This window comes from Nycticebus coucang, chromosome 1, assembly GCF_027406575.1.
Source record: "Nycticebus coucang isolate mNycCou1 chromosome 1, mNycCou1.pri, whole genome shotgun sequence".
Lineage (NCBI taxonomy): Eukaryota > Metazoa > Chordata > Mammalia > Primates > Lorisidae > Nycticebus > Nycticebus coucang.
In genome coordinates, this window is record NC_069780.1 from 8,407,194 (window position 1) to 8,422,319 (window position 15,126).

The following is a 15,126-nucleotide window of genomic DNA, read 5'->3' on the forward strand; positions in this document are numbered from 1 at the left end:
TGAAGCAGCAGAGAGGGGAATGTGGAAGGAAGCAGGCCTTAATGACTGCCCTGATTTCTATTTAGAAAGGAAAGAGTAGTGGGAGAAATGACAGATCACAATAACCGTCAGAACTTATGAAGAGCCAGAGCTCGCCCTGTTATTTTACACGATTTTATTTACTTGACAGCGTACTTAACTTCTCTTTAGCAGTTTATTCTTTTACCAAGCACTTTTATTAATAAGCAGTAGATGCTGTGATTTTGTTGGGTGTGGACTATAGATCCTATTGAGTTTCCTCTTGTGGGTAAAATTAATTATCAAAACAAAACACATGTGCATGTACAAAGCCGACCATCACTTCTCCCTGACGCCTTTCACATTCATGACCTCCATCGCAGCTGTCCTTAACTTGGCTCTTCTACAGATTCAGGAAAATAAGGGAGAAAAAAAACCATGAAAAGGAAAAATGGTTTATGGGAATATTTTCTAGAAGAAAATCTATCCCCGCTGGTCAGGACTGACTGACCTGTTTGCGTTCTCTATGCACGCCCTCATTTATATGGAAGAAAAAAGGTGTTCTGAATTCAGAACTACCTACTTGTAAGTGAACCTTTAGAAGAAGATACTTGGAATTTGGAAATGGTCTGTACTATCAGTTTTCACTCTTTTGTGCTTGACTGGAATTAATTGGTACTTTCTGAGTACCCATGGCATGGCTGTCAGCCTGGCCTGTGGCTACGTCTACAAGTAGCTATATAGTTTTTTAACATACCCGTTCTCTTTCACCAAGCCTTATTCTCCTCGCCACAGGACTTCAGCTGGTAGCAAGAGATGCTGAGACAGCACGTGAAGAACTCCTCTTTGAGCTCCGGAGACCACCCCAGCACGGTGCACTCCTTAAGAACACAGCTGGGCTCCAGAGGCCCCTGGCTGCAGGTAGCCACACACTCCATCACTGCCCCGCTCAAAGGACTTTTTGCTCTATAGTCTGTTTTATGTGTTTTAGATGAGAAAAAAAGTCTCTTTGTGGGACTAGCTCTTAGAGGAGATACTTCCTTTTGTATGTAGTTCATTGGCCTTGATTTTTGAAACTTCTTCATCTGCCCCCTCCCACCCCCTATCCTCCACCTGCCCCTGACCTACCTTAGAAACTGTGATGCTGTTTCCTTAAATGATAGGTTAAATAGATGGATTTCTGAAACTTAGGGTTAATGCATTCACAACAACACCTTATGGCTGTGGTCCCCAATGCCCGGGCCACAGACCCAGCCTGGTGTGGGTCCAGTTTGGGTCGGTGGCCTGTTAGGAACCAGGCCACACAGCAGAAAATGAGTGGTGGGTGAGCAAGGGAAGCCTCATCTAGCGGTTTCCAGCTGCTCCCCCTCACTCGCATCGCCCCCTGAGCTCCGCCTCCTGCCGGACCAGCAGCGGCGTCAGAGTCTCACAGGAACACGTGTGAGAGAGCTAGGCTGCAAGCTCCTTATGAGAACCTAATGCCCCCTCTTCTGTGGAAAAATTGTCTTCCATGAAACTGGACCCTGGTGTCAGAAAGGTTGGGGATTGTAGCCATCTGGGGTATCAGCTGCCACCTTCCTATAGTTCATTCAGGGAAATGAATTCGTTGGCCTAAATTTGTACGTGAATTGTCACGATATTTTTAGCACTAACTCTATAGTGTTAATACGTGTATCTTCATGACTAAAAAAAGGGAACACGCTTTTGAAATGTTGTCTATGCAGCATAACAGTGTGGTAATATGACCAGTTTTCCCAAGTAATATTTACTGTGCTTTCTCTGATTATAAAAAGTCCTACATGTTTAAGATACAAAAAAATAGAAAGAACCCAACGACATCAGCCCTTATAGCATATCAAGTAACTGTTACCCTTTTCAGAGTAGTCACCTCAGGATGCTGTATCTTATTCTAACAATCTGTACTTTCTCCAAACCTTTGTATGAACCATTTTAGAGCTGTAGTAATATACTGTACATTGCTGGGGGGAAATCTTTTGCCTTTGAAAGTAGATGGAATTTTTAAGAACAACCAATGGGCATTTGGGAGTCACAAAGTTAGACTTTCAAAAATTTACTGAACAAAAGAAGTGCTGTTAGAATAGGTTTGAAACATACCAAGGGAGCTACTTTAGAAACCTAACAGTCATTGCCAGTTTCTTCCATATTGCATTTAACCTACATTTGTGCAATTAAGATATAAGATCTAAAGATGTTTGTCAAAAGTTTGATTACCCTTTTATGGTCACTATGCCACTAACACCAGTAAAAAAAAAAAAAAAATCAAACACACTGCTGAAAATAAAAGGCTTAGATGAGAAATATAGCAAATGAGTAAATTCTTTCTTCTCATTACATAACGCCAATTATTAGGGCCAAAGATCTATCGGAAGATAGGGTTGAATGTAATATCCGAGAAGAGCAATTTCTCAGCTGCCTTTTATGAAATCATTAGGGCTCACAGCACCAAGAGGCATTTCTCATAAATAGGGTTCCATGATAACTTTGAGAAGCTTTTATAATTGTGTGCTGGAAAGTTTATAGTTCCTGGTCCTGCGGCTTTAAAAAATTGCATTTTAAAGTTTATTTCATTTTCCCTGAGAGTGTCTAACCTCAAAACTTTTTTCACACAATACCTATTAAATCTATCACAAATTAGTACTCTAGGCTACATAGCTTGGGTTTCAAACTTCAACTATATTTTCCAACTTTTAATTTTAAAAATCTTATGCCTCCAATTAAAACAAAGACCTCTTAGAGGTTCATCAAACATAATTTATTATCTTAAGTGTTATGAGCTAATCACCCTTATTCGACGGTGTTGTAGAGGGAATCCTATATTGAGTGGATAGTTGGATTAATTGGCTTATAACTCCCCAGAGTTTCTAATCCTCTATGTAGCTTGAAATCCTGAAGGTAAAAGTGCCGTGTATAGGAAAAGCATTATTCTCAGAAGCAGTAGGTTTTGCAACGTGTTTTATTTTGGAAGGTGACACTTTCACCTATGAGGACATCGAGAAGAATGTCCTGCGGTATGTTCACGACGGTTCCTCTGCGCGGGAAGACAGCATGGAGCTCTCCATCACAGATGGCATCACAGTGACGGCGCTGGAAGTGACGGTGCAGGTGTCACTGTCAGAGAGCCCGGGGCCTCAGCTGGCCGCTGGCTGCCCCCTGAGCATTGTGGTCGCCAGTAAAGGGACAGCCGTGCTCACCAGGTCCCACCTGGCGTACGTGGTGAGTCCTGTTTTTGTTTCTGTTCCCCACTGCGTCTTCCGTAGGGCTAACCAGAAAGCAGCACCATGCTGAGTTGGAGGGTGGCAGATATTTGACCATATAAGGAAGCTTTTTTTCAACTTGCCTGCACTTCTCTTCTTAGGACTGGTTCCACTGTTTATCCTGGCTTCTCCCAGGGCCTCATGAACAGAAGCAAATGAACAAAACTGATGAAAACACAGGGAATGTGTGAAGGGATGGGTAGTTGTCATAGGAAACATTCAGCAAAGCCCAAGTCCCCTTTGTTTAAGTTCTATCCATTATGTTTCCAATGAGAATTTTAGAAAAAGAGCATTGTAGAGCTTACCTGGTCCATAACTAATAGTGGGCCATGAGAGGAAGCCCACACTCCATCCACGTCAGTCTCTAGTCCCCTCTAGATGAAACGCCGGCCTGCCCTGTGACAGTGCTTCTTGGCCAGAGTTCCACGCCCAATTACTGACTCACCCTGCCTCTCATGCCCCAAGACAAGGGTGTCGGGGGGGCGCCGCCGGGAGGATCAGGGTCCAGGGTTTTTCCCCTAGTCTGGCCTAACTTGATACATGATCCTGGGTAATTAAACTCATCATCCTTCTTTGATTCTACCTCTGGAGCTAACGATAATAAAGATAATTAATTTTAGTTTGTGGGAATGTTTGTTGTAAACAGATATGTATTCTCTTTGTAAACACAATAATGAGTAGTTTTCACAATGCCTTGAAAGGAAGAATGATCATCTGAATGTTATTCTTAGATGGAATTTTTCTTTTACTGATTGTGAAATTGCAACCAATGGTCTGGACTGCTTTTTTTTTTTTTCCTTCTAAGCACTATATAGTTTTGAGTAATCATTTTCTGGGCTAAAGAATTTTCCTATCAAAAGTAGTTCTGAACGGTAGCATGTAAGATAAAGTGATGGCCTGGGAACAATCGCTTTTGTACAGATTTTCCCCTCAAATGGTCTTTTCTTAAGTTATGAGAAACTGCATTCCACACTGATTCTTTTCCAAGGTCTACTATAGTTTCAGAACAGCTTTGATTTTGTTTTTGTTTTTTTAATTGACAGGTGATTTCTACCATACATTATGGTCTTTTGAATCTTATGAAACTCATGAATTTATAAAAATGTATGAATTCAGATTTAATCAATAGATCACCAAGGCTTGAAAAATGTTTCACAGACCAAAATAGCACTCCCGGAGTAGTTCCTGTCCATTAACTGCATATTAGAAGCTGCATATCAAAATGCAAGCCCATTGGCAACTGAAGATGTATTGTCAGAAATTGATTGAATGTGAATTTACCCATCAGTGCAGAAAGACTCCAAAAGAAGTATGCTAGCCTGCCGAAAGCACAGCATACATTTTAAAGACTTACTGAGGTTATATACTAACTTTCTCTGAGAGTTGTAGAATTTTGTACCTAGTGCCATGAAAAATTTTTTCCAGATATGCATAGTTAGAAAGTTTTCAGTGAATATCTGGAAAGGTTGGAAAAGCCATCTGAAATCCTAGTGATGTGACGTTGGAAGAGACAAAATGTAAAAGTGGGATTTTGTGCACTTTGCTTCTTAAAGAAAAGGTACATGGTTTGCGGTGCACAGAGAGTGAACAGGTAGAGGAGGAATGGTAACGGTTCTGGAGTCAGAATGGATGGGTTCTAATCGAAACTCACCACTTACTAGCATCACGACCCTTCGCAAGTTATTTAAACTCTCTAAGCTTCAGTTTTCCCATCTATAATACGGGGAGGATATGATTAATCTTAAAAAGGCAATAGCGTTTCTATGCACCAGCCAAAAAGCGAATTATTCAAAATGTGTTACCATGTATAATAACATCACATATCACACATATCAGAATGTAACAAAAGATGTGTAACTCTAGGAAGAAGTAATGCTAGAAAAATCCAAAGAATCTCTTGACAAAGGATTAGAAATAAAAGCTGAATTTGTCAAGGGACCAGATAGAAGATGAATAGAAAACAACAGCATAAACCAAAACATAGCCAGTAAATATAACTAAAAAGATGATACCATTAATGTAGCATTGAAAAAAAGTTATGTCTTTTGGACTAAATCTAAAAAAAAATCAGACAGTACTTCTCTAGAGAAAGTTATACCATTTAATTGACAGACATTTAAAAGGCACCAAATAAGTGAAAAGATAGGCCATACTCAAGAGTAGGAACATTTAATATTGAAAAGGTATCAATTCCTCTATCAAATGTTTGGTTCCAATCAAAAGCCCAATGGAGGTTTTATGGATCTTAATAGATTGATTCTAAAATATATAGGAGAGATAAAGGACAAAAATTCTGAAAAAGAATAGTCAGGTGGCAAGGGGACTCCTCCTACCAGATATCAAAATTTGATATAAACGTATGTTATTTAAAACAGTGTAGCCCAGAAATATATTAGAGGCCAGAAACAGGTCAACACGTGGCCCTCTGATATAAAACAGGGAGAGAAAGCCCAATTAGTGGAAACAGGAGGAGCAATTTAAAACATGGACTTACACAAATGTTTATGTTGCCAAAAAAATTAATTTGTACTGCTCCCTCATACCCTACACAGATACTAACTCCAGAAAAGTTAATATCTCCAAATCAAGAACTTAAATGCTTCAAGTAAAATTTTATAATCCTTTGCAGGGTATAGATGAATGTTCTTATGATATTGAGAAAGGGAGGAATTTCTTCAACTAGAAGCAAAAATTGCCAAGTGGAAGAAAAAGGTTTACAAGTTTGACTGTATTAAAATTAAATTTGTATTCATTAAAACACACTGTAAGGGGCAGTGCTTGTGGCTCAGCGTGTAGGGTGCCAGCCCTATATACTAAGGGCGGCAGGTTCAAATCCAGCCTCTGGCAAACTGCAACAAAAAAATAGCCTGGCGTTGTGGCAGATGCCTGTAGTCTCAGCTGCTCGGGAGGCTGATGCAAGAAAATCACCTAAGGAGCTGTGAGTTGTGATACCACGGCACTCTACCGAGGGCAACAAAGTGAGACTCTGTCTCTAAAAATAAATAAATAAACTGTGAGTTAAAAAAAAAGTATATAAATAAATAAAACACACTGTAAAGGCAGAAAGCAGAGCACTACAAATTAGAAAAAGACACTTATAGCACATGTAGCCAAAAACAACAAAGAAAATAGAAAACTTCTGTAGATTAAGAAGAAAAGATAATTCAATAGAAATATGAACAAGAGACATGAATAGAAATTTCACAGAAGAGGAACACACATGGGCAATCAACAGATGAGGAGATACTCAGTGTTATTGGTGAACAAGGGAAGCTTACCACATACTATCTTATGCAGGTTAGAGAGGAAATGCAGCGACAGAATGTTCTTTAACTCAACCACTTTGGGAAATATTTTGGCATTGTCTTATGAGCATGAATATTCATATACCTTAACAGTTCATCTCCAGATTTCTACCCAAGGAATTCTCACATATACACAGAACACGTGCAAAAAACCTTCACAGCAGTACTGTCTACAACAGCAGAAATAGTGAAAGAACCCAAATGCCCGTCAATAGGATAACAGATAACTTGTGTTGTACGCACTTGGTAGACTGTTACCCTCAAAATATGAACTGCCGCTGCAAATGTCAACATGGATGGACCTTAGCAGTCTACTGTTGAGTGAAAAGAAAAGTCCCATACAAGTAGGGTCAACTCTATGTTTATAAATTTAAAAAAAAAAAAAAAAACCTAAAAATATATCTTGTGGTCACTTACCAAACTATATTAAGAAATTCGAGAAAATGAGAAAGAAGATTTGTAGTCAGTAAGGACAGGATGACGGGAGAGCACATAGGTAAATGTTGGGTATTATAAAGTGTTAGTGCGCTGAGTGGCAGGTAGATGGATATATGAATAATACAATAAAAATGAAAAAGTAGATTCATGCAAAAGGGATAAGGGTCTTTGAGCAGAAAAGTTACATGGGAAAAAGGTCCATATTCTTAGACATATTTCTGTGTACCCACAATATTTCTGATACTCTGAAACAGTGATTTTCTTTAAGTTATGAAATGATATTTTTAGGGAAAAAAAAATCTAGCTGATTTCCTGCTTTTTTTAACCCAGGAGTCATTTGTGATTGAAACATAATAAGAAATGTCTGACATGAAATAAGCTTTTTTTGTTTTGTTTTGCCACATTTGCCCGTGTGAAATTTAGAAGTTCTACATTCTAATCCAGAGCCAGGAACCATGCGTGTTGTTTGTCACCATCTCAAAAGACCACACCTTAAAACTCTCAGCTGTCTTCTTCTTAAAATTCTCTATCACAGGGAACTCACAGTAATATTAGGAAATAGTCTTTTGGAAGCTGACATATTGTATTTGATAACCCATGTGGAAAAACAGAGAAACTTTAAAAGACTGTAAATGTAGGGGAGCTTTTCTGAAGTTTTGAAGTCTTTCTAGTGTCAAGCGATGTGGAAATTCTGTGATCTTGCATTGAGGCTCTGAAAAGGCCCCTGTGGATATGACTGACGCCTGCTGTCCGCTGCCCACCTGCTATCCATGTACACATCCCCAGTCCTGTTCCTCAGCTAACTCTGCAGTACGGCCACAGCCACGAACACATGATTTGGAAGCACAGTTGACCGAGCAACATTTATTTTCATTGTTGCTCTGGTGAAACATAGAATGCCCCTATTTTCACTATGAACAGCTCTAAAAGACAAATGACTCAAGGGAACTTACCAAGAAGATGTTGCCTTGCCTCCCAGATAGTTCCAAGAATATCCTTGAAGAAAGAGTAAATCGTTCATTAAGACATTGTTATTGTCCGTGTGAAACACAGAAAGGCAATTTTATTTCTCAATAAACACTGTAGGAGGGAAGAGAAATAAATGGTCTCTGTTAAGATGAGGCATCCTGGGGAGAGAACATTTATAGATTCAATCCTGATAGAATGAAATCCCCAAGACTTCATAGATTCTTTTGTTAATACCAAATTTTATCATGTGGAATGTTAAAGTGAGTCATTGGCTAAGCTAAATAACTTCCTTCTGTCTCACAGACTTTCATCGTTGTGTTGTATGTGATAATGTAATTTTACTTGTTTCCAAAAAACAAACCATCCTTAGAAATTCTGGAAGAAGCCTATATCTTTGTTTAGATGACTTACAGCTGACATGTTTTATTCCTCACTAGATGCTCCTCACTAGAAAAACAAAATCTTGTATGGCTCTTATGAGAACACTAGGGCATGTCTTTGTTTTATGCTCCACACCTAAAGTGTATTTCCCTTCTCTGATCTTGAGATACTTTGGGAAAAAGACATTATCAAAGAGGCATTTTAGGAGGAATAAACACTAGGATTTTGACACAGTTTGAAATGGTGTTGCTTTATGACAAAGAGAAAGAGGCTTTTCCAATTAGAGAAAGAGGCACCACAGTTCTGTAACTACTGGAAGTCTTTATTTCTGCAAATGTGTGTTCATGTTCTGCCTCGTGTTTCCCTGTTTAGGATGACTCTTCTCCCGATGCGGAGATCTGGATTCGGTTAAGCTCTCTGCCTATGTACGGTACTCTCTTAAGAACCTCAGGACCTGAGGTGGAAGAACTCTCAGAGATTTCAAACTTCACGATGGAAGACATAAACAACGAGAAAATTAGGTATGTGTTATTTGATAGATTTTTTTTTAATTGTGTTAAAAAATTTAAGCAATTTAAGCAATTGTAGCTCCCTTGAAAGAATATATTGCTTCTGGCCCCATTTTGAAAGACAGATGTGGTCATCTTCCCTGGCTTGTGAGTGTGTTTCCTTCATTCAATTCTTTTTGGCCTCTTCTAGGTACTCAGCTGTGTTTGAAACGTATGCTCATCTGGTTACTGATAACTTCTCTTTCTCTGTCTCTGACACGGACCACAATCACCTGGACAATCAGATGTTCACCATCCTCATCACTCCCGTCAGACACCCGCCTGCACTGGTTGCTTTTGCTGACCTTATCACGGTAAACGATTCTCAGGTCAATAAGCGGGGAGTGCTAGCGAGAGCTCAAGTCTGTGAGAGGGTCAACTAAAGATTTCCACCTACACTAGCTGCCCAGCGCTCCCTCCCCACTCCAAATACCTAGGCAACAGTATCAAGATATGCCTGGTTTTCAATCGTGAGTTTTTTGAAAAGTATGAAAGTAAGTGTATGGAAGATCAAATCATTCTTTCTGCATTATTTAATTAGTCAACAAGTATTTATGTCCTATACTAGATGGTGTTAGTATTGGGTACAAAATCAGAATATATCTTTGAGGAGTTTACAATCTAATGTTGGCAGGACTAAAATATGGACAGTGTGTCCTCACGTCATTCCTTCAATCCAGTCACCACTGAGCACTGTACACAATAGTGACGGTTCCATCGGGGAGGGGATTATATCATGTATCTTGATCACTGAAGTCACCCAGACATGAGTTCAAGTGCTCGTCTTGTTACTAACTGGGTGACCTGGGACCAAGTATTTAATCTTTCTTAGACTCTGTGTCCTCATTTAGAGAGAGAGTCCCTGTGTGTTGCCCAGGCTGGACTCTGTCTCCTGGTCTCAAGTGACCCTCAATCTCAGCTTCCCAAGTAGCTGAGACTACCACATGGTACCATCAGCACACCCAGCTCTTGCTTTAAAATATTGCTATTCTTACTGCATAAAGGATTTCTCTGATGATGAATAAAATAGTGTGAAAATCCCTGGCACAATTCCCTGTTTATGGTAAGGATTCCATAAATGTTAATTCCCTGTCTTCTGCTGCTTCCCATAACGCCAGCATCTCCAGAGATTTTCTGGTTTTGTTGAGCAACGGAAAATCCATAATACAGTGAGTTCTTTCTAAATGGTTCTGATATTCCTGCCATTTTTCCATTTCCATACTTGGGGAAGCCAGTGGCACCGTCCCCATCCCCAGAATCAGGGTCTCCTTCTCCTTGGTAACATAGACCTCCCTGCGGTTCGCCAGAGTTGCTCAGAGTGAAGCGGTATGACCACCTCGAGCAGCCGAAAGAAAAACGCCAGGCAGAGGAGGCAGGGTTAGCATTCAAAATGGGCCCTAAAGGAGAAAGGTAGTTGGAGCAACTGCTTCTGCTTATACCGATTTGCTTTCCTCCTTGACATCATTAAGATAAGCACCAGCTTTCAGAAGCAGTGACCCTTTCTTCCTACACACCTGTAAATACATAGCACAAGAGAATGAAGAGAGCTTTTATTCTGGGTGAGATGCCTTAGGACAGAGTCTCCCTGGAGTATCCAGGGAGGACCCATCTGTCATTCTCCACCTGTGGGCGTCTGAGTGTCGGTATGGAAGGAAGGCACCATCCTGCCCGTAGCTGAGCCAAGGTGGGTGGTGAGAACTGGCCGAGCGGCTTTACAAGCAGATCCGTCACTGAGTGCAGTGCAGCTTTGGAGGAGACACAGGAGGCATGGTGTAGCTTTGGGAGGCGCTGAAAGGTGACGGCAGGTGCATCCCTCCTCTGTCTGTGCAGATCTGCCTCCTGAAACAAGAGGAATTGGTGCTGGAAGGTCACCCAGTTCCGTTCTTTCTCCGTGCAGTTGTGTGCCGTGGTCGCCTAAGGACTCCCCATGTTCTCTTCTTCCTTAGGTTGAGGAGGGAGGGCGAGTCCCCATCTCATTGCACCATTTCTTTGCTACTGATGATCAGGACAACCTCCAGGGAGATGAGATCATTAAACTAAGCGTCCTGCCCAGATACGGCTACATCGAGAACACAGGAACAGGTGCCAGCTCTGCTGCGGAACAGGCGGGACCTGGGAAGAAGGGGGCAGGGAGGGGAGGGCCTGTGTCCTGTCAGACCTCCAGGTGGAAAGCTGGAGAGGGGTGGAACCATTTTAAAGCAAACATGTACTGAGCCTTTTCTGTGTGCCAGACCCTTCTTCAAGCACATCAGTAAACACAACAGACAAGACACCTTGCCTTCGTGGAACCTTAGATCTTGCTGGAGGGAGACAAATCAAAAACCTAATAAATACGAATGCCGTATAAGATGTTAGAAAATGGCTAAGTGGTATTTAGCATATAGAGCAGGGTAAGACAATTTGGAACATCAGCAAGGAGGACAGAAGGATCACACTCAGAGCTGAGGCCAGCAAGTAAAATTTCCTGTCCTTTTCTTGTGAGGCAGCTGCAGTCAGCTGACCCATAGCTGATGTCTCAGCCCCTTCTGTGGATACGACATGAATTGAAATGCTTGCTGTCTGTCTGCTCACCCCTCTTTCTGAATCGTCTGCCCTGCACCCACTGGCGGGTATCACGGAGAAGGCAGGCAAGTGGCCTGTCCTGTCCACAGGCCCCTGAGCCCTGCTGTGACTGGCAGCTGAGACAGCTCTTGGTGGCGTGCTGTGCTGCTGCCCCTGAGTGGAGGGTCCTGAGCACCCGCAGTTGGCTCTAATTGACATGCAGCCAGCAGCTCCCACAGCGAGGCCGTTGCCTGCAGGTGTCTGTGACCAGCATGGGCCTGGGACTCCAGCCTACTTACCAGAAGCTCATTTAGCAGTGGTCGTGTCTTTCTGTGCAAAATCGTAGATCTTTTCCCCATTTTCCCCTTCAGCCTGTGCACTCAGATTTGTTTACTGCAGAATTAGCTTTCTTCAGTACCTGTGTCTGTGCTAGACACAATGGACGTAAAGATGAACGGGACACAGACTGTACCTGGCGCGGGGGGCAGGCATGAAGCTAGAGAACTACAATCAGTGAAAAGCACGGGACAGGGAAAGGAGCAGAGGCCCCAGAGAGTGCAGAGAACAAAGCAGTGACTTTTGCCTGGGAAGGCAGCAAAGTCTGAGGAAGTGACATTTGAGTTGGAATTTGAAGAGATAGTGGGAGTATCCATGGGCAGAGGGGGAGATGGCATTTTCTGTGGGGGGAAAGCTGGGCAGAGGTGGAAGATGATGATGCAAGGACAGCCTCGCCAACTTTCCCTCTTCTCCGTGGGATTCTTTATCAAGTCTTCCCAGCACACTTGTACGTCACCTGGAATGGCAGGGTATTCCATGTGGAGGAGTGTCTCCCTGGCTACACTTTGCTGTGTTGATTTATGTCCAAGAAATGTTCAAAAACACAAGGGTTTCTTTTTTTCCTCCTCCCTGTAGAACATCATTGTGGTGACAATTTAAACTCAATCAATTAGACTCAGATTAGAATCAAATAAAAAACAAAGCATCCATCATGTAGACATTGCTTACTCATGCCTGGGGCCTTTTACAGTGTTTGGAGTTGGGATGAGAATTGTGACCTGGAGTGGTACTGAAGGGCAAATCCTGACCTCCGAGTGGCACCCGAGCACCTCTGTGTCCAGATGGTCCCTGGGCATCACGATAGCCAGGGACCGTGGTGGAGTGAGCCACACAGAGGTTTCCTTAAGGGACTAGGCAGTCAAATGAAAATATTATGGAGAAGGTTCCTAAATACAAGTGACATGGTAAACCTTTCCACGTGGAGGGAAAGGGTTCCTCTTGTAGGATATGCCAGAGAGAATGGTTTTGAGACTGACTGGAGCTTAAGGTGGAATCTTTGCTTTTGTCCTGACCTATGTTATCAGAGGTTCCTAAGGAAAAAAGCAGTGATTCTATGTTGTGTAAAATAATGGCATGCTCGGTGCTTTTTTTGTATATCACGTGTGTATCTTTTCCTTCCCTGGGGAAATGGAAGGGCAGTTATATCCATTTATAGATGAGAAATAGTAGGGCAATTGGGATCGGACCCCAGGGCTTTTAATTCCTGGTCTGGGGAATACCCCCCTCTCTCCCACCTTTATGCTCAAACACATTTTCATCTTTTGTTGAAAATGGTACCTTGTTTTCTAGTGTAGCTGAGTAAGCAGGAATTGATAGATCAAGGTAACAATTCTCTTTTGGTGTTGATGCAGGTGATCGTTTTGGCCCTGAAACTACCAGTGACCTAGAGGCATCCTTCCCTGTTCAAGATGTTGTGTTAAGCCTCATTTATTACTCTCAGAGTGTTCATGAAAGCATCGAGCCAACCCGGGATATTTTTAGTTTTTATGTGAGTGATGGAACCAATCGTTCAGAAGTTCACAGCATCAATATCACCATTGAGGTAAAAACTTTGGAAGTTGACTTTGACCCAGGCTCTCTGTGTGTGCATGCAGAAGCAAAGAAGATTGGATTTGACCTTCAATTTTAAAGGTCATTTTTTAAATATAGCCTTCAGGACACTTGTAGAATTAAGGTTGGCATTTGAGGAAGGTTTGAGTTAGAAATCTGAATTTCCACTTTAGGGTAAAATTTATTCATTCTGTGGGAAAACAGATTGTGAGCGTCAGACGGAGAAGCCTGGCCAGTCCCATGTTTAGATGAAAACTGATGTATGCCTGTCTTCCTCTGATATCATTGTGCTTGGTTCTATATAATTATTTGCCTTTTCTTATTTTAATATATTTATTCCTTTAATTGTAACATCAAAGAAATATTTTCCTTGATGCTGTATTTATTCACATTTGAGGAACCATATAGGCTTGCTCTGTCATCCCTGAGAGAGAAAGAAAGATAAAAGATAAATCTCAAAATGGAATATCTTTTGCCTTGGGAAAATAAAAAGTGTGGAACCCTTAGCACTTTAAGGAGCAGTGGTGGAAGGGGCTGGCACAGGGCAGGGAGACAACTTTCAGATGGAGTGCCCTGGAGCAGGCCTGCGATATGCCGGGGGCTTCCCACCACAGTTGTGAGTTCAGATAGTAAGCCCTTTATCTCTAAAACAGACTCGTGAAATCACATGTCCATATTTTTGGTCTAGAAAAGATGGTCATTGTAGCTATGGAAGATTTCTGAGAAGACTTTTGTAGATTATCCATTGGCTTCCTATCAAGAGGATATGTTGTTCGTGTGACTTGCTCTCTTTTCTTTTTTTTTTGTAGAGACAGGGTTTCACTTTACCACCCTTGGTAGAGTGCCGTGGCGTCACACAGCTCACAGCAACCTCCAGCTCTCCTGCCTCAGCCTCCCAAGTAGCTGGGACTACAGGCGCCTGCCACAGCGCCCGGCTATTTTTTTTGTTGCATTTTGGCCGGGGCCGGGTTTGAACCCACCACCCTCGGTATATGGGGCTGGCACTCTGCTCACTAAGCCACAGGCGCCGCCCAACTTGCTCTCTTTTCTTTTTTTTTTTTTGTAGAGACAGAGTCTCACTTTATGTCTCTCGGTAGAGTGCCGTGGCCTCACACAGCTCACAGCAACCTCCAATTCCTGGGCTTAGGCGATTCTCTTGCCTCAGCCTCCCGAGTAGCTGGGACTACAGGCGCCTGCCACAACGCCTGGCTATTTTTTTTTTTTTTTTTGGTTGCAGTTTGGCCGGGGCTGGGTTTGAATCCGCCACCCTCGGTATATGGGGCCGGCGCCTTACTGACTGAACCACAGGCGCCGCCCAACTTGCTCTCTTTTCAAACTAACCATTTTGATTGGAAAGTAAAGCCGGCGGCACATTAAATGCTATTTTGGTAATGAAAGTAGCTGTGACAATGATATTCTCTCTGAATAACTTATGTTTTCTTTCTCCTAAGCCAATATCTGTGTGAGACCTAATATTTTATGCTTTCATCAGAGGAAGAATGATGAGCCGCCCAGGCTGAACTTGCAGCCCCTCAGAGTGCAGCTGAACTTGGGAGTGGTGATAAGCAATTCTTCCTTGAGCCTACAAGACCTGGACACCCCAGACAATGAGCTGATTTTTGTATTGACAAGAAAGCCTGACCATGGTAGGACACAAACTGCTGTGGAAAGCTTCTTATATGAGATGCCCATTGGGTTATTGGTGTGAACACAAAGATTTCAGTTACTTCTCTACCGTTCCTGTCCATGGTCCGTCCTTCGCACCTGAGTATAATTAGATTCACA

General features: G+C 42.1%; 1 protein-coding gene across 1 annotated transcript in view; it reads left to right on the forward strand.

Annotated features, from left to right (window-relative positions):
• The window catches only part of FRAS1 (Fraser extracellular matrix complex subunit 1), a 482,654-nt gene that overhangs the window by 365,355 nt on the left and 102,173 nt on the right, over nucleotides 1-15,126 (forward strand). Inside the window, exons 37-43 of the mRNA XM_053590633.1 lie at nucleotides 793-918; nucleotides 2,984-3,231; nucleotides 8,738-8,886; nucleotides 9,065-9,227; nucleotides 10,860-10,995; nucleotides 13,143-13,333; nucleotides 14,834-14,987. Of these exons, the coding sequence (XP_053446608.1) occupies nucleotides 793-918; nucleotides 2,984-3,231; nucleotides 8,738-8,886; nucleotides 9,065-9,227; nucleotides 10,860-10,995; nucleotides 13,143-13,333; nucleotides 14,834-14,987 (1,167 nt within the window). The remainder of the gene's footprint in view (nucleotides 1-792; nucleotides 919-2,983; nucleotides 3,232-8,737; nucleotides 8,887-9,064; nucleotides 9,228-10,859; nucleotides 10,996-13,142; nucleotides 13,334-14,833; nucleotides 14,988-15,126) is intronic.